General features: G+C 40.5%; 1 protein-coding gene and 1 non-coding gene across 8 annotated transcripts in view; one reads left to right on the forward strand and one right to left on the reverse strand.

Annotated features, from left to right (window-relative positions):
- The window catches only part of LOC121282105 (AMP deaminase 2-like), a 153,571-nt gene that overhangs the window by 98,136 nt on the left and 34,989 nt on the right, over positions 1-20,446 (forward strand). For all 7 annotated transcript variants that reach the window (XM_041195575.1, XM_041195572.1, XM_041195573.1 and 4 more), the window contains 6 exons: positions 1,973-2,084; positions 5,103-5,289; positions 7,176-7,317; positions 10,500-10,589; positions 11,755-11,884; positions 15,282-15,476. In XM_041195575.1, the coding sequence (XP_041051509.1) occupies positions 1,973-2,084; positions 5,103-5,289; positions 7,176-7,317; positions 10,500-10,589; positions 11,755-11,884; positions 15,282-15,476 (856 nt within the window). The remainder of the gene's footprint in view (positions 1-1,972; positions 2,085-5,102; positions 5,290-7,175; positions 7,318-10,499; positions 10,590-11,754; positions 11,885-15,281; positions 15,477-20,446) is intronic.
- On the reverse strand, positions 18,702-18,820 carry LOC121282685. Its single transcript, XR_005944110.1, has one exon. It is a non-coding gene; the product is annotated as a 5S ribosomal RNA (ribosomal RNA).

Below are 20,446 nucleotides of genomic sequence, written 5' to 3' on the forward strand. Positions count from 1 at the left end.
TTCACAGGTTTCAATAAGTGAATTATTTATGCACTAATGTGAACAACCAGACCTATCATTGAACACCGTCTTTATAGCACTGACCCAATACAGGATCTATTTCTCATTTAACAAAGGTCTTCAGTGACAGATTGCAGAACCCAGATACAACTAAAACATTTCTTTCACATGATTGTGTTATTAATAACATTGCGATCCTGTCTTGGATTTTTTTTTGCTTTGCTCAATTTTCTTCTGAAGTTCAAAGTATTTTTGAATACTATGTTTTGAATCTTGACGTGACCTTCAGTTTTATTATGACTTACAGAGCCACTTATAGCAAATATTTGTCTGTGGCCTATGATTGAAGTATTGTGTCAACTGGGAGTTTAGTCAAAATTTTGTTCAGTTCTGCATTGTAACAGCAATGGTCCACAAGAGACAAAACCAGTTATTATATAAGAAAGGGTGAGACTGAAAGCGGATTGGGAACTGATGGGTGGCATTGCATTCTTCTAGGCTATCAATGTAAAGAAATTTTTTAGACTTGAAGATGAGCTCAGGTAGCAGCTAGCCACAGTTAGATCTGTGCTGCAATCAGATCTAAACAAAAACAAAAATACCTGAAAAAACTCAGCAGGTCTGACAGCATCTGCAGAGAGGAATACAATTAATGTTTCGAGTACATATGACTCTTCACCAAAAGAGTCTGGCGAAGAGTCATACGGACTCAAAACGTTAACTGTATTCCTCTCCGCAGATGCTGTCAGACCTGCTGAGTTTTTCCAGGTATTTTTGTTTTTGTTTCGGATTTCCAGCATCTGCAGTTTTTTGCTTTTATCAGATCTGAACAGCTGTGCTGGTTTTTAGGAGGTACTGGGAGGTCTATCCATTCTGTGAAGCTTGTTTAGAATAGGAAAGGAGTAGGACACTGAGCCCCTTTAGCCCATCCTGCCCCCTAATTAGATCCTGGCTGAATGAAAAAGTGAAACTTTAATCAGTAAAAATAAACACAGTGAAGCTTGGGAAAGATTGAGCAGGCTGCCGCTCTTTTCTGAAATACTAAGAGGATAAGTTTTATAGAGGTCTTTAAAATTATGAAGGAATTTGAAATGATAGCCTTGGAGAAACTGTTTCCATTTGTGGTACAGTCCATAATAAGGGAGCATAAATATAAGATAGTCACTAATTGATACCATAAAACAAAGAACTTAGAAGGAATTCCTTTATGTAGAGGGTAGTAAGAACATGGAACTCATTGTCATGTGGAATGGTTGAGGTAGATAGCATTGATTTTAGGGGCTGGCTTGATGCATTCGTGAGACCAGAGGGAATAAGAGACATATGGGACAGGGCAGGAAGAGGTAATTATCATGGGAAGAAACTTGTGGAAAATAATCACCGATATAGACCACTTGGGTTTAGTAATTCTGAGCTGTAGTAATTCTGTGCACCACTTGCCATTTGGGAAACCACACAGCAGTTGATTCCTGATGTGAGGATATTTCAGCCAGGCAAACCAATATTCACACAATCTGAAGTGATAGTTTGAAAGTTTTTTTTTACATTAAGTCCTTGGGAATATGAAATTGATGAAATATTTATTGTGAAATTCTGTAAGTTAACTTTTAACACTGCAATATAAAACTGCACAAGCAATTATCAGCTCTTTGCAAGCAAAAACATGTTGCATTGAGCCCATTATAACCTTTTACTAAACTGGTATTCAGATTGGAATTTATGTAGGTATTGATACATTTTTAGCATGGTATTGTACTTACTTTCACACTTCAAATTCCAGAGATTGTGAATTCCTAGCTCTTGCATAATGTTGTCCCCTAATTTGCATTAGTTTGATGACTTCTTGCAAAGAATCTTTGCTAACAAATGCAAATACTTCAAGGTGTAACTTTGCAGTGAACTCAAGTGTTCCAGTCAGACACTTAATGTATTTGCAATGTTTCATGACCTGCCTTTTGGACATTTTCCTTAGATACTACAAGGACCAAATTGATGCCACAACAGAGAAATATCCTGAAGAGCAGGAGAATGATCTTGTTCAGGAATTCCAGCGAGTTCGCATATCTGGAGAAGAGAAATGTGGGGTATGGCAGAACTTTAAAGTCTGATATATAGTGTTTGGGAGATGGATGGATGAGCATAGCTTCTGGAATAGATACACTTGATCGTCCATCCAGCATGTTGAAATATTTATCGTGAAAAGTATTTGTCACATGCTACATGATGGTTTTTTCTTTGATTAGTCACAAGCCGATAAAGAAAAGTTTTTAAAATTTCAACACCTTTGTTATAATTGAGGTGTGTTTCCCTTGTTGCCTAATGCACTCCCATCGCCATACATTATCTGCAGAGGACAGGGTGGGTTGTCACCTTCCAAATAGTGGAAAGGAGTTAGAAGAGCAAATATGTAGGCAAATTTCTCAGTGCAAAAACAATAGGGCAATAATTGTTGGAGACTTCAACAACCCTAATATCAGTTGGGATATCAACAGTGTGAAGGGCACAGAGGGCACAAAATTCTTGAACTGTATTCAAGAGAATTTTTTCAGCCAGCACGTAACGGGCCCTTCGAGAGGGGTCACAATTCTTGATTTGGTCTCAGGAAATGACGCTGGACAAGTGGATGATGTCGCAGTGGGGGGACCATAATGCAGCTAGATTTAGCATCATTATGGAAAGGACAAAGATAGAACAAGAGTAAAAGCCCTAAATTGGGGAAAGACAAATTTTACAAAGCTGAGAGGTGAACTGGTGCAAGTGGACTGGATACAGCTACTAGTCGGGAAAACCGTGTCAAACCAGTGGAATGCATTCAAAAGCAAAATTCTACGGGCACAGTGTAGGCATGTCCCCAGAAAGAAAAAGGGTGGTACTGCCAAATCTAGAGCCCCCTGGTTATCCAGAAGCATACAGGGTAAAATAAAGCAGAAAAAGAAAGCTTATGACAGTCACAAAAAGCGTAATGCTGTAGAAAGCCTATAGAAGGTATAGGGGTGAAGTAAAAAAGGAAATTAGGAAAGCAAAGAACAAAGAAAAGTACAGCACAGGAACAGGCCCTTCGGCCTTCCAAGACTGCACCGATCAAAGAGACGATATGAAAAAAATATTGTCAAATAAAATCAAAGAAAATCCAAAGATGTTTTATCAGTACATAAGAGCAGGAGGTAACTAAGGAAAGGGTACAGCCTATCTGAAATGTACATGGTAACTTGAGCATTGATGCTGGAGATGTGGATTCTGTGTATCCTGAAATATCCCCTTAAATCTTTGCCTCTACATTTCTCATAATTGCCCTTATTTAAGTTTAAAAACATAGGGCAGAATTTTGCCATTGGCAAGCAGGGGGCGGGGCGCGCTCACCGATGTGTAAAATGACGCGGGATGATGTTGGGTGGAACCCCCGACGCCATTCCGCCTCGTTTAAATTTTCAGGAAGGCGGGAGCACAGCAAAATCAGCTGCGGGCCCGCCGACCTGTCAATGGCCAATTGACGCCATTGACATGATCATTTAACCAATTAAAGGACCTGCCCGTCCAACCTTAAGGTTGGCGAGTCGGCCAGGAGCCCCGGCGGCAACTAGAGAAAACATGAAACCTCATCCACCGGCGGGATGAGGTTTAATGCAGGGTTTCAAAAATTTTTAGAAAGTTATTATGTAAATTATGAATATGTCCCAACATTGTCACATGAGGGGGACATGTTAGGGAATTTTTTTTCTTCTACTTTTAATACTTTTCAACATGGAAGCGATCCCCCTGAGGCAGCACTTGGTCTCGGAGATGTGTGTTCTTCCGTGCGCATGCGTGAAAGAGCGCATTCTCGCTTTTGGGGAAATCCGCCCCCCCCCCCCCCCCCCCCCGCCCGCATAGCGCTTCCTGCTGGACGTCACCCTGGGTGGGCCTTAATTGGCTCGCCCACGTAAAATGGCAGGGGGGCCCGCTTCACCAGCGGGGATCGGCTCCCCGCCCGCCGGAGATTGGGTTGGGCCCGCCCGAAAGAAAATTCTGCCCATGGTCTTGGATCCACTCCTCTCTCCCTCAAATTGAATGTATAATTCAATCATATCCTGGTTGCTGCTACCTAGGGGCGCCTTCATTATGAGGTCATTCCACGGGTGGGATGAGGTTTCCGATGTTAATTAAAAATAAAATAAAAATTTTTAGAATTCATTTTCAACATGTCCCTGCTCATGTGTCAGTCACATGAGGGCACATGTTTTCCTTTTGTTTTGAAGACTTTACTTTTAATTTGAAAAATCTTCAGCTCCCTGAGGCAGCCCGTGCCTTCAGGGAGCTTTCACTGAGTGCGCCCGTGCACGTGCGCTGACTTCCACACTTGCCCTCCTGCTGTCCCACACCCTGACAGCGCTGAGGTTATCAGCGCGCATTTCATGTAACGGCCAACCAGCGTGAAATTGTGGCCGGGTTCCGATCATGGGTGGTGGTCCTTTGTGCAGCCACTCCTGGGCCTGCCCACCCAACATGGTAAAATTTCTGCCCTTAATGAAGTGGAAAGAGTAAATTCATTAGTATGATGAATTATAAATACATCCTCTCTGATACTTAACAAGCTACTAGAACTTGCACATTGGAGCACCAACATTCTACCCTAGATAATAGTTTTCCACCATGGGGCAGTTCTGTCACGAGGGAATAGAATTGAAGGGAAGAATTGTCGTGTGCCTACGGCTCATGGAGGCAGGTTTCAATGTCATGGTGAGATTGCTGGAAAGTAGGAGTAAGGTTTCTTCCTGTTTTCTTCAGGAGTTTATAACTGGTACAGAGTGACAGAAGAAAAGGTAAAATAGAGAAAATACTTGAAGCATACCAGATATAATGAATATATTCCCTTGATCATCAGTACTGTTAATCATTTAAGCAAGATAAGCAAAATAATGAGATTCTGCATTGTGTTAAGATATCCCTCTAACCTTTTAGGAATATGAATTTAAGAAGTCAAAGAAGCTCGGATGATTCACTAATTTTTAAGTACTACTTAAGTTTCTTCTTACTAGAGTCTAAGCCATTATTAATTTCTAATGGGAACATCACCCACAAATAATACATTCTATGGTTTCTAAATATATTGTTGTTCATTGTAGGTCCCTTTCACTGACCTTCTGGATGCTGCTAAGTGTGTCGTCAAAAGCCTGTTTGTTCGCGAGAAGTACATGGCTCTGTCTTTGCAGAGCTTCTGTAAGACAACTAAGAGATTTCTGGAGCAGCTGGGAGACAGGCAGTGTCAAGGAAACTTGCATGATGAAATGCTGGAAGCCCCCATTTCACCCGGTGAGACCAGACATAACGTTGTCAGCAGCAGGCAGTTATGTTGGAAACTTTGGGTGGCAGATGGCAATTTTTGTTGGCTTTCAGTTAAAAATAGTCTGATTAACAGACAGGAACTTCTTTTTGAAAATATGAAGGGAAACAGCATATGCTGTTGGTTCAAGCTGGGTATCTTTTTGTGAATGTTACCCATCGATCAAAAGTTGTGATATTACTTGACAGGCTGTGAAAGGACAAGTTTTAGGGGTGAAAATTGTCTATGCCAGCTCCACGAAATGGTTTTTTTTTTTAGCAAACCGACTGTCAATCTTTCACCATGCCAGTTTTCATTTTCCATTAACTTAGAAAATTTGAACTATTGTTCTGTGAACATGAATGAAATAAGGATCAAATTGGTGAAATATCGGCTGCTGATTCACTAAGAACCTGTTTTGCACTGCTTCCGTATATCAATTTCACCCCCTTAATCTCTGCAGTAGGTAGAGAAAACTTGTAAAGAGGACTTCTCCAAATTTCAGTTAATGTGCAGAATGTTCCTCTAGATTCAACAAATTAATGTAGCAACATAAGTTTCAAACCGATTATAATCCACATACAAGTAACAGCCTTTATTCTATAAAATTTATGCCACCTTGCTTGCTACTGCTGATTAAATTCCACCCATAGTTTCTTTGTATTTAGTGAGGATTGGCGGGGGCCCCGATGTCTGCCACCAAAGCTGGAGGTACCTTTGCTGACCCAATTTCAGGGAGCCCTGAGTAAATTAAGTCCCTAATTGGCAGCATGAACCTTGCTGCCAGGACCTACTGGCTCTATGGGGGATATTTTACACTTCCCCCAGTAGGGCTTCTGCCAGTAATACACTTGGTCTTCACCAAGGTTTGCTGACCCCACACCCTCCCACCCAATCAAACACCTCTGTCCCCACCCTCACCCCCTTAGAACTGGCCTTGGGGTGGAGGGGAGGGGCATTAAATTCAGCCTGGGATATCACTGTTGTGAGATTTACTGAAGATTGGATTATGTTTATGAAGAAGGAACCTTTTTGTTTATCAGGGATTAAACAAGGGTTTTCTATACAGCCCCACCACTTGCACCATTTGTGTTTATCACAAACAGCTCCTCCTAATGAAACCTCATTAAAGTACAGTTATCTCAGTGACAGGATTCTAAATGCAACCGTTAATAATTAGGAGAGGTGTTGATAAATGGAGATTCCCTTAATATGTTGATTGTTTCACTTTTTGGTTTTACTGTTCACTGTGGATAGTGGAAAACTCATTCTGTAAATTGTATTGAAATTATAAGAGCAGAATACTGCAGATGCTGGAAATGTCTGTCCGCAAGCATGACCCAGACCTTCCTGTCGCTTGCCATTTCAACACACCATCCTGCTGTCATGCCAACATGTCCATCCTTGGCCCTCAGCAATGTTCCAGTGAAGCCCCCAACGCAAAATGGAGGAACCGCACCATATCTTCTGATTAGGCACTTCACAGCCTTCCAGACTTAACACTGAGTTCAACAACTTCAGACCATGAACTCCCTCCTCTATCTACATCCCTTTTTTCAAACTTCATTTTTATATTTTTTCCACTTAATTTTATTTTCATTCGTTTTTTTCATTGTTTTATCCCCCTTTTTTATCCCCCTCTTTTTAACCCATTTTCGATCCCTTCCTTATAAATCCTTTCTTCATAACCACAATTATAGTTGCTAAATTTGCATACAGACAAAATCTCCCCCTCATCAGTGTTTATGTTGCTGGACTGCATCTGCACAACACTTATGTGCTCAGGGTGTTCAGATATACCCTGAGTGATGTATTGTATAACATGCCAGTTAGAAATTATTTTGAGACTTTTACTATTTATTGATTTATTTTACAGATGCATCTACCCATTCACCATTTGCTGAGGAGCATCCATACAAAAACTGTGACCCAGATATAATGCCTGAGGATACTGGGTTTGGCTGCAAAATGATTGATGGAGTCACCCATGTGTACTCTAAGTCAAATATTATGGACAAGTAATTAAAATTCTTAAATTCTTTAAAAAAGCGTGCAAATCTCGTACACCCTTTAAAAAACTGTATGTATGTATAGATCAGCTCCTGGTATAAATTATCAGACTGGTTATCCGACATCTAGTACTGAATGAGTAAAAATTTCCTCCAGTTAAATGTTGGGAAGGCTGAAACCATTGTTTTCAGTTTCGCTCCAAACTCTGTTCCCTAGTTACCAACTCCATCCCTCTCATGGACAACTGTCTGAGATTAAGCCAGTCTGTTCACAACCCTAGGTGTCACACTTGATCCTGAGATGAGCTTCTGATTTCCTATCTGTGCCACCTCTAATGCTGCCTATTTCCACCGATGTAATATCACCCAAATTCACCCCTTTCTCAGCTCATCTGCGACTGAAACCCTCATTCATGCCTTCATTACATCTATACCCTATTATTCCAATGCACTCCTGGCTGGTCTCGCACTTTCTATCCTCTGTAAGCTTGAGGTCATCCAAAACTCGGCTGCCTTTTTCTTAACTCGCAGCAAGTCCCATTCCCCATTCACCTCTTTACTCACTGGCCTGCATTGGCTCCTGGTCAAGCAACATCTTGATCTAAAAATTCCCACTCATGTTTTCAATTCTGCCCCTCCCTGCCACTGTAATCTCCTCCAGCCGCACAATCTTCCAAGATACCTGTGCTCCTTTAGTTCTGACCTCGTGTGAATTCCCAGGTTTTAATTGCTGCACCACTGGCGGCCATGCCTTCAGTTGCCTGGAATGCCCTCCCTACACCTCTTGTCTTCTCTACCTCACTTTCTTCCTTGAAGACACTCCTTGAAACCTACCTCTCTGCCCAAGCTTTTGGTCATCTGACTTATGTGGTTCAATGTCATACTTTGTTCTAAGATGCTCCTGTGAAAGCACCCTGGGACTTTTCAATTACATTAAGGACACTATTGTTGTTATTTCAATCCTTGTAAATACTGAATGGCTGGGATAATTTTCAGCTGCTTGGTCAATCCCAAGTATTAATGTGCCCTTACTGACATCCAGGGAGGCCTTGTGCCGCTAAACTAAAAGCTCCGGGTTCAAGTCCCAACCCAGGGCTTGATGGCTAAGGAAGGTGCATTCATAATGCAGCCAAACAGGTTGAGTATCAAGCTGCAAGCCCTTCCAACACCAATGGCAGGCAGTAAGACCAGGTGAGATTCCTGGTCAGCCATGTGATTGAAAGAATGTTGGCACCTCTACCATCACTGTCCATAGCTCCAGAATACAACATGCATGTAAAAGCGCATGTTGTCTAGCAACTCTGAGTCCGAGTGAACTGTAATACACCATCACCACTGACATCCAAGATCAGAAATTTCTGTGCCTGTATTTCAGATCCACAACTAGAACCAGAAACATTGTATTTAAAATAGCTTCAAGATGGTGGGATGCTTTTAGAGTGCTTTTTTTCATGTTTCCTTGGATTGTGACACTTTCAAGTTTTTAATTTGGAGTTTGCATCCCTTTTATCATGATAGCAGGGTATTGCAGTGTCATGGTAATACTGCTGGACTGAAACAGTCTGATTGTGGAAAAACCCAATAGGTTCATTAAATCCGCTATCCTTCCTTAACCTGCCCGATATGTGACCCCAGTTCCACTCTTGATAAATATGGAAAACGCTAGAAATATTCAGTAGGCCAGGCAGCACCTGTTAACTGAAAAACAATTAATATTTCAGGTTCCTAACATTCCATCAGAAACTTTCATGGTGAAAGGTTATCGATCTGTAGTTATCCCTGTTTCTGTCTCCACAGATGCTGCCCGACCTGCTGAGTATTTCCAACATTTTCTGTTTTTATTTCAGATTTCCAGTATGATAGTCTTTTGCTATTGGATGACTGTTTTGCCCTGAAGTGCTGTAACAAGCCTCTCAGTTGCATCAAACTGCTACATTACATTGGTTCAAGTCGGAGGATTGCAACTGCCTTCTCAAGGGCTAACATGGATGGGCAACAAACACTGGCCTTGCCAGCGACACCCACATCCCTGGAATGAATTTTAAAAATCGCCGAGCTGTCCTTGTGCCTCAGTCCTCCATCAAATAGAAATGAAGTGCAGTTTGCTTGGTGGGAGAGACAAAACGAAGATGAATGTGTTATCTTCTGATAGCTGTTAAGTGGAGGATGTGTTATTGCTAAGCCTCACAAAGTGTGAAAGCTCCATTACTTATTTGGACTGCAGGCCTAATAAAGGGCAACAAACAGGTGTGCAGCAGATGAGATGTTTGGAATACTTGCTGGCTTTGAAGTTTCTCAACATCCCTCATTGATAAGGCACCAAGAATTGGAATTAAGTGATGCATCATATCATCCCGAAACATCATATTTCCATGACTGAGTTGGTATTCTAGCAGTCTGCTTTCCCATCTACTGCTTTGTAACCAAGCTGTAAGAAATGGATTAAAAGAGGCCTTTCTCTCACCACCTGTAGATGTGTGCTTTAACTGAAATTGGTAACCAAACACTTGGAAAATGATTGGCATAAAATCCGTATCTTACATTTTATCATTCCATATGTAGGTACAGCTATATCAATTTATATATATGCCAGTTTCAGTGAAAGTATGAATATGATTGTGGACTGGATGGTAATTTGCAATCTAGCCATAGTATACAACCTTCTCATTTTGGAAATCCCTAAGATGGTTCCAAGTATGATGCCTTTCAGTTGATTCCCTGATGGGGCAGATTTCCTCCTTCCTTCATTTACACAAAGCTGGTCATTCATTTCATCCCAAGGAAGAGCAGATTATTCACAGGGGTCCTATGTAACATCATGAAATTACTCCCCCTATCGGTTGATAATAGAATCGCATCAATAGCGCCTTTAGCTCTGTCCTCTCAGTTATGGTGGAATAGTGATTGGAGAAATACAAATCTAAGTGCCAAGGGACAAACTTTATCTTTGTTGGTCATGTTGGTGGGAAATTTGCGGGCCTTGAGTCCCTGCTTTCCGCCCCCATCTCTTGAGATTACTAAACCACAATGGTTAAGAGGGCTAAAGTTTGTAATACAGGCATCTACTAGCATTCCTCTTAAACCAGCTGCTTGGAATTGCATATTAGCATCCTAACTTTTAAAAATGTGTATGAAAAAATTATTTGTAAATGAAAAAGCCTGGAGTGTGATCTTAAATCTGGTTTATTTAGGTCAACAGAACTGGATCTGCCTTGCCCAGATCTCCAGGAGTTCACTGCGGATATGAATGTTTTAATGGCGTTAATAATTAATGGACCAGTGTAAGTGCAAATGAATTTTAATGTTTTGGTATTCATTGATCTGTACTCTGACAACACCCATTCTACCTCACCGCTGCCCTGTTGACCACCCCCCTCACTGTCACTCATCTGTACCTCACTGTCTCTGTCCACCCCGCCCTGCCACTGTCTATAAATTGTCAAGCTGCTTCTCCAGTACTCAGTAATTATTGGGAAGACTGAAGCCATTATCTTCAAACTTCGGCGACAAACTTTTTTTGCTCGCCATTGCTGCATTCCTCTCCTTGGCTGTTGTCTGAACTAGACTGTTGCAACCATGCTGTTCTGTTTGACCTTGATGAGCTTCTGACTGCACATCTGTGCCATCATTAAGACCCCCAATCTCCATCTCTGTAACATTGCCCGACTGTACCCATGCATTAGCTCATTTGCTGCTCGTCCCATGGCTGTGGCCACTTCTGCTTCCCTGCTTTTAATTTTTCCACCATTGGCATCTCTGCCTTCAGCTGCTGCAGCCCTAATCTCTGGAATCACCTCTTTCCACCTTTAAGTTGCTCCTTAAAATCTGTCTTCTCCCAGTCTCCTTATGTGAATGAGTATCAAATTTTGCTTGATAAAGCTGCTGTGAAGTGCATTGGGACTACGCTAAGGGTGTAATATAAACACAGGTTGTTTGTCTTTCCTGGCAGCACAGATTTTGTTTTCACAGATACCAAATTTGTATGTTGCGCAATGAAGAAAGAACCAAATACTAAATTGATCTCTGCAAGTTACTTGGGTATAGATAGTTATAGAATGATAAGGGATAGAAGGAGGCCATTTGACCCATCGTCCCCATACCGGCTCTGTGGTAGAGTTACCCAGTTATTCCCATTTCCCTTTTCTTTGCTCATAGCTTTTTTTCAAAAAACCCAATAAATTATTAAAAAAATGCAAAATCTATGAAGAACATAAAATTAATTTTGTGTTGCTTTACTGACAAAATTGTGGTTGTTGCAATTTTCTTTTCTGTGTAGTCAAGAGACTTTACCCCTACAATGCGAGTTACAATTTTTATTTTTTATGAAAGACTTAAAATGGAAACCAAATATTTCAGATACATTGCTTTAACGGAACTGATTTTATTCTTGTAGATTATAGAAGTGAATGAGTAGTTAGCAGAATTATTTTCCTTTTGCCCCAACAGAAAATCCTTCTGCTATCGACGGCTGCAGTATCTGAGTTCTAAATTCCAGATGCATGTTTTACTGAATGAAATGAAGGAGCTGGCTGCTCAGAAGAAAGTACCACATCGAGACTTCTACAATATTCGCAAAGTAGGGAAACTGAGAACTTACTTTTAACTTTTACACTCACTCTCAATACCCTACTCCCCTCTTTGTATCTTTTTACTACCACGACAAGAAGTTCTTTGGGAAATAAACTGAATGTGACCTTTTGAGCAAAGCCTAATTGTCATGATAAACTACCAATGCTTGCCATTTGCTGTAAGCAGTGTACTAAAAGCCCTCCCTATGGTTACTGCTAATTTCCAGGTTGCTATATGATAATTTATTCAAATTATTAAGTAACTTCTTAATTGCTGAAGGTGAATGAATTATCAGGAGTAGACTATTAAGAGAAATAACTGAATTTAACGGAAATAAGCTAATTTATCTCAGCACTACTTAATGAGCATGAGCTCCATACTGATGTGGAAGAATACTCTAGAGTTAAATGCACCATCATTAAGCTGTCTTATCCAATCTCAAAACATGTTTTGTGCAGCATTGAAGAATTTTTGTGGGAATAGGGTCAATATAAAGCACTCTGTTCTTTTGTACTTAACACACGTAAGAATGTTTGGGGAATGGAACACATTGCATTATAGGCATCCACTAGGAGCACGAAACAGGTATGATGCAAAGAAATGAAATGCAACTGAGGTTTTATTATTCTGAAATTTTGCAATGTTCCTCCTATCCCAGGAATTATAATCTTAAATTGATACACTTTCAAAGATTATTTTTCTTTTCTGCAATGTAGGAAAAACAGTTTTATTGCTTTTACATTCAGAGTTTGGATACATCCACCAAGATTTCAGTCACCAATCAGCTGACATTGTGTTTTCCTCCATGGCCAGAGGCATTTGTTGACCAACATACCCCAAAATGGTGACCTGAGAAAGGCAGAATAAAACTGAGTACCAAAAATTAAAAGGATTGTTGGTGGTGGTGATGGTGAAGGGCAGAGAAGTAGGTCTTTGTTATAATTCATTCACATGGGTGTCACCTTTAATGCTCTTAAGATGATGGTGGCTCAACATCTTGAATAGAACTGAATGACAGGCTAGGCCATTTCAGGGGCAGTTAAGAATAAACCACATTGCTGTGGTCTTGAGTCACATATTGGCCAGACAGCAGATTTCCTTCCTTAAAGAAAACTTCCAACTAATGCGTAATTAGAGTTAATTTTGTACTGTAAACCCACACTCGTTGAAAACGGTATTGAAGCTTTGTCTTGCCTCATTTCATATAGATTGCTTAGTGATTTTTTTTTCTTTATTCTTTCATGGGATGTGGGCATCACTGGCAAGGCCAGTATTTATTGCCTATCTGTAATTGCCCAGAGGGCAAGCTACTGTGGGTCTGGAATCACATGTAGGTCAGAGCAGGTTAGGACAGCAGATTTCCTTCCCTAAAGGGCATTAGTGAACCAATGAGTTTTTACAAAATCGATGATAGTTTCATGGTCACCATCACTGAGACTAGCTTTCAATTCCTGATTGATTAATTAATGAATTAATTGAATTTAAATTCCACCAGCTACCATGGTGGGATTTGAACCTGTATCTGCAGAACATTAACCTGGACCTCTGGATTATTAGTCCATTGAAATTATCACTACGCCAACATCTAAGTGAGTTGACAGAAACTTTTGATTCCACCTGTGTGCGCTGGTTTTAAACTCAGGGGCAACAGTACTTTGTGCTAATCCACAGTGCCACCCAAATATTTTTAAGTAGCTGTTTTTTTTTCTGAATTGCCTGCTTTCCCTTCCCACTACTTTCTCACCTCCCAACCTTTTTAATTTTACAATTTTGGCTATGTTGGCCAACAAAATGCCTCTGTCCTTGAAGGAATGCCAGCTGAATGATGACTGGTTGTTGGGAGGTGTATCAGAGTTCTAAATGAAGGAAGAATCACATTGTTGTTCCTACATTATAGAAAAAAACCCTAATATTTGTGGCGCACCAATTTAAGATAATGAACTGCTTGGGGGCAGGAGAACATAAAATTTCAGAGCAATGAAAACTCAGTTGCTTTCGAAATTGTATAATGTCCCGGCCATTTTTTTTTTTTTAAGAAAGAAAACCTGAGCCAAGTCATATGGATTGCAAAGCTAAGTGTAAGATTACAAGATAGTTTCCTAAGGTCTCTGTTTTCCTTGTACCTGATCCAGTGATTCAATGCAACCGTCACTCACAAAGTACATCCAGTTCATTTCAGGAGCCGAATTGCATGGTTCCTGATGTGTGAATGTAGGGTAGAAATTTTCGCCGCTCAACCCGCTCGAGTGTGAAATGATGTGTGTTGACATTGGCCGAGCATGCCGACACATCAACGCGCAGTTGCACAGTAGTTCGGTCAGTGGGCGTGTGCTGGAGTCAGCAGCGTGCCCGCTGACAATTAAAAGACCTGTTGAGGCCATTAAATAATCAATTAACCTAAATTTTGCACTGCCTGTCCAACCTAATGGTGGCGGGCAGACAAAAAGTCCAAGCGGACACTGCAATTTTCTGGAAACCTCATCCATGGGCGGGATGAGATTTTCAAAAAGTAAATAACCCCTTCCCCGGTCACTCTGACACACACCCAACCTTCCGTCATTCCGACACACACACCCCCCCCACTCCGGTCATTCCGACACACACCCCCCCCACCGGTCACTCAGACACACCTCCCCCCACCCCGGTCATTCCGACACACACACACACACACACCCCCCCGGTCACTCCGACACACACCCCCCCCAGTGAGGGAACATGTTTTATTACATTTTTATTTTCTTTATTTTCTTCTTTTAATCGCTTCATCTCCATGAGGCAGCTCTGTGCCAAGTTCACGCTTGGCCCGCTCGCCCTGCTCCCCACTGCCCTCCCTCCCCCCCCCCCCCCCCCCCCCCACCCCACCGCACTGGCAGCGCTGGGTGCTGCCGCTCGTGTTTCATGCTGGACGGGCCTTAGTTGGCCCGTCAGCATGAAGTCACAATCTGGTGCCGATCGCAGGCGGTAGAATTCCCAATTACCCCCCGCCCTCCAAGCGGAAAATTCTGCCCATAAAATCTGTGGGGAAGAGGGGAAAAATATCTTTATATATCTTCAGCCTGTCTATATATGCATGGATTTCTTTATATTAAATCTGATTTACTGTTTAATATAATTTGTACATCCTTCTAGAAAATTGTGGAAGGTAACAGTACTTAAGTACAATCTACTTATTCCCAGACAACTAGTGAAATAGAAACTCACAATATTCTCAACTTACCAGTAAATACATCAGTGTGCTTTTATTAACTAAACATTTTCAGTTATTGTAGTTAAAATAGCATTTGCTAGACTCCCATTTACTCTGTCATTCAAAAGCCTGCCTCTGAATGGCTAGATAAATAATTTGTAAATAACGAGGATTTCTGTTGTTTTATATGTTGGTAACCTGTTCCCTTATCTAACAGGTTGATACCCACATTCATGCATCATCCTGCATGAACCAGAAACACCTGCTTCGTTTTATCAAGCGTTCAATGAAGAAGAACCCAGATGAAATTATTCACGTGGAAAATGGAAAAGGACAGACCCTGAAGGATGTCTTTGAGAACATGAACCTCACAGCGTACGATCTCAGTGTGGACACACTAGATGTGCACGCGGTATGCATGGAATGTACTTTGTAAGACGCACCTTAACCCATCAGTCATAAAGAGCCCATTGCTTCTAGTTAGTTATCCCAAAACTTCTGTAATATATTTAAGTGGGATTTAAACAATACTAAGTCCTACTTTTGCCTTAGTTCACAGTTATGTCCCGGTCAGTCAGTTTTTTTCTTTTGTGTTTTAATTGGTAAACCACCGTGTACCATGGCTTCTTAGAAACTTGCGTTTGCCCTGTGCAAGTTCCCCACTTGGATTGAAAGAAAGGGAGGAGGGAAAAACAAAGAACAACAGACAAAGTATTTGCAGTTATCCTGGTACAGCACAGTTAGTTTTATGTTGAATTGCTGCGGCTGTGCCAGTACTTTGTTTTCTTTGTAGCCTGCTTAAGCTTGTACTAAAGATGAAGCACTTGGGGTATTGAAGTTGAGCTGAGCAGCTTCCTGTGTGTTGCAGTTAAGTAAAATGCGTTTTCCTGGAGCATGATGTAACTCTTTTGTCTGAACACGAGATAAGTAATTTGGTTAGTGTTCTTTCTTTTATCTTTCAATTTCCATCAGTAACAAAAAGCAAAGGGCAGAGATCCTTTCTTAGACTACGATTTTGCTCCAAAATTAAATAATTTCACTGAAAACAAGGGGTTTTTGTAGAGTGTCATGTTTTTTTTCCTGGAGATACTGACACTTGCTGGTGAATGGTTGCACAAAGACATTGCAATACCATTCCAAGTGGCGGAATGACTCATAAACATATGTGAATAATGGACAGGATAGGACCAGCTGCTCCATCAAGCCTGCCCCGCATATGATGCCTGGACCATCTTGACTAGACACTTGCTGTCCCAGCAAAGCCTTCTTCCTGCCATCATGTAAGCGCTTTGGACCTTCTATGTGATGGAACCTCTGTCTCAGGCAAAAACTGGAACAGCTCCCTCTATGGGAACCCAGCATCTATCCTGCTTCTACGTTGATATCGTTTAAATGCATGTCCTTGGTCCTTTCCAGCCTGTCAAACTGAAATAACTTTATCATAGGCATACACTGCAATCCTTTCTTTATCTTGTACTCCTCTATTAGGCCATCTCTTAAGTTTGTGATGCTGTTAAGTGAATATACGCAGCCCTTTATGCCTGTCTGAATAATTAAGGGTCTTTAAGCTGGGAGTCTTGTAACTCTCCTCTTAACCTTTTCCAAGGTCACCATATCAGCCACGTTCTGAGGGAACTAAAACTGGGCACAGTTCTCCAATCACTCACATCATGACAAATGGTCTCCTTTGATTTATGAGCTTAGATAGTGAGTGCATTGCGGCTAAGCCTGATCCTAACTGCAAGTGACATTTACACCTGTATGTTTTGTGGCAGGGGTTCACTGGCTAGCCATTTAAAGTGAAAGTTGTGTCTTTTATTTTAGCTTCCCTATCTCGGGGGTAATGAAACTAATGAATGTGCAGTAACTTTCTCGGTTGAAATTAACCAGCTTCTCACAGACCAGGGAGTGAAGCTGGGTCTTTCAGGCCTTTGTACCTTCATATCATCCATTTTACCCACTAAGCCTTTAAGATAGCTTTAAACTACTCATAAGAATTAAAGCTTAATTCCCCATCTAGATTGTAAATGGCATACTTTTCTTTAAATTCTGGCAGCATTTGGATTCTTTGTGAAAAGAGGTGACTCGAGTCTCAGTACTTTGAATAGTAAGTACACACCCCTAGATGTGTTCCTGGTTTTTTTTATATTAACCATCTTATTTTAAATTTATCTGAGGATTGACTCCTCCAAGGTGAAAAAAATTCCAGCTGGAACTGTGGGAGGTTGGGAGGGAATAAAGAGCATCCATGACGGATCTGAGAAAAAACTAATCAGACTGAGGTTATTTGTCGGTGACCTCTTGTAATGGGATCCCTTTGGCTTACAAAACCTAGTGTATTCATTCTATTTGTGATGAATGCAAGACTTGGTGGAAAAGCTATATTAATGGATTAATGGGATTAGTATTCACAAAAAAAACCTGTGTCACATCTAAGGGTAAGTACTTGACATTCATAGTATTGATGCTTACACTTCCCTTCTCCTTCAAAATTTTAGTGTTCAAAATTTCATTGCTGTAAGCTTAAAGATGAAAATTCCAGTTTTACTGTCAAATATATGTTGATCTTTGTTCTAATTGAAATGATCTGATATTATAAATCAATATCCGCTTATCTTCTTTTCCCCTACCTGTTTGTTCAATTACCTCAATGAGTGAAACATTCCTGATAAGGACTTGGGTATTCACCCACTTCTGGTTTAGAAATAAGGTGTAGTTTGGAATTTTCAAAAGTTTTGTACATTTTTTTTAACAGGGATACGCCAAGTGTCCTATCTGTAGAAGTGGTAGCTTAAATGTTCGCCTTAAGCTGTGATGAATCATGCTTTATCTGTGAGCTGAGTGTTCTGGTTGTTCAGAGAGTGAGTAATTGCTATGCGTTTAACTCTTCTCTTCAACATGAATATGATCTATGGGGTGTGAATAAAAAGCTTTGACCTATTTACATCTCCCTTTCCTCCTGCTTCCTATCTCACTGCTATAATCATTTTCGAATTAATTTCATTTGCAGTCCCTTGACCACGTTTTCTTTTTATTACTTTGTCCAATTTTTTCCTGTATTCTTCATCCCACTCTGCTTCATTGCTGATTGAGTTGTGGCTCATGGGCCAAGTAAGTTTTGGTTTTGGAGCATCTATGATTTGCCACAAAGTAGCTTGAACCATGTAAGACAAGGGCTGCAGGTTATCTGTATCAGAGAGGGGTTCACTTTAGTTTGCCTTCTTTCACTGGAAATGTGCTCATAGTGCCATTTTTAGATATTGGAGGTTAGTAAGCATGCAGTACTTAATGAGCTAGAGTAAATGAATGATGTAATCAATGATGTAACAGTGATTGAGTTTATAAGGAAAGGTAGCAGGTTATGGAAGAAAAGAGAAGGTAAATTGTTGTTTGTCAGTTTTGAATCTGTTGTGCCATCAAATGTTTGTGTTGTGTCATGTGATCTTCCTTTTCCAACTGCCAGGGATCCAAATAAGCTCATTGTCCATGTAACTCTTTCGAGTACAAACACATTTCCATCTGTTCCTATTCAGATGAAGTTGCATTGTTTCATAGTTTGCCAGTGTGAGATTTGAACTCTTGATCTTGGGGTTACAAGCCCAGTACCATAACCACTTGGCTATTTAGGCCAAGCCAAAGCCTACTGCACCTGGTATTCCCAGGCAGTCTCCCATCCAAGTACTAACCAGGCCTGAGTGTGCTTAGCTTCCGAGATCAGACGAGATCGGGCGTTTTCAGACTAGTATGGCCGTAGGCTCAAATGTTTGTGTACCTGCTCTTTTGGGCTGAAGATAATTGGTATCAAATAGAAGCCAGCTGTGGTGCTGTCTCTAATGGCTGAAGCTGGAGAGCAAGAAAAAGGAAACATAAAATAACCTGCTGAAATATTTTGAGTTGATAGATGAATATGGAAATGTGGTGCATGCTTTGGATTGTTGTTTCCTCCATAGTATAGATTTTAAGATGGAGCAGTGCTGGTTATTTACTTATCTCTGGAACTCTTCCCTTGAATTCTTTGGTGAATAATTTCTCATTGCATTAGATATCTGTAAAATCTTTGGTACAGTCTGGCATTGTGCATTTTTTCATAAAAGCTCATGATCTATCAAGCTATGTTCATGGCTATCTAAGCATGTTCTCAAATGTCCTGGCAGTTCTCGCTTGTACCAGTAGACATGATTCAAGAAAAAAATCTTTCTTTGATACCTAACTTTCAGCCTCTGTTGCAATCTATCTTTTCTTTGACCGTATTAATATTGATAAACTAGTCAATGAAGTTAATTTATTTTATGAACCCCAAACATCCCTCAACCACTTCCTTCCCAAATTAACAATATTTTGGAATTGTGAGCCATCTCTGTCTGTCTTCAACTCTCCTCCTAGAACCTCAGAATTATGTTTTTTTTTCTCCCTTCTACTACCAGGCTTCAAGTCATCTATTTAGTTAACCCTGTTTAAACACAGTGTCTTTTAACCTTTTCAACCTTGACTACCATGAACCTTGGCTGTTCATATTCACTCATCAGTAATTTTAATCTCTTAAAAATTACTAAACCTTTTGAGCACGTGATAACTTCAGTTGGCTAAGAGATTTGCTCTCTAGTTTGCCTGGACTGTCTAACATTGCAGAGGACATGTACTCATTTTGTAAAGATCCTGGTTTACAGAGTTTTAAATTAAAGGTTTAAAGTGACGCTTAAAAGGCAGTTGTGGGATAAAGAGAGGTAACTTGCAAATTAATCTGCTGCAAAAGTCACATTTCATATTAGGAAATAAATCTTATTTGTAAATCCTTAATTATTGTAGGAGCAGTATTTTTATTGACCATTAATTATTCTAGCATTCTTAGCCATTTCCAATATTTTCAGATTGAACAAAGTGGATGTTAGTGCAGATGCTATTCAGGTTGGGTAACTGATGTGTATTTCCAAAAGTGCATGATGCATGAGCTATTCCACATTTTCAGTGCTTCTCTTATTCTTTAGAAATGCACTAATAGTCAAAATAAAATTGAGCTATCGTTTTGTTGCATCGTTCAGCTGAGATGGTTTGGAAGTATTTTGTGACATTCTCTCACTCAGGAGCTTGCTAGGAGCTGCACAGAGATTGTAGTGGCCTTTTCATGATGGATTTTCAGGCACAGTGCCCTGTTTCCATTTGTCTCTGTTAACACAGCTGAGGTTGGAGACTCTCCAAGTGGAGGCACATGGGCAGGAAAAAAATCAATCTTTGCTCAATGACACAGTTTGTTGGAACACCGATGTCAGGTACTACCGTACTAAAAGCTCAGCCCTGTAAAATATATGTATTATACAATGTGTCAGGCATATGACATTTCTTGAAGGATATTTCCAACTGAACTTAATAGAATGAAGAAGAAAG

Source organism: Carcharodon carcharias, chromosome 9, assembly GCF_017639515.1.
Source record: "Carcharodon carcharias isolate sCarCar2 chromosome 9, sCarCar2.pri, whole genome shotgun sequence".
Classification (NCBI taxonomy): domain Eukaryota; kingdom Metazoa; phylum Chordata; class Chondrichthyes; order Lamniformes; family Lamnidae; genus Carcharodon; species Carcharodon carcharias.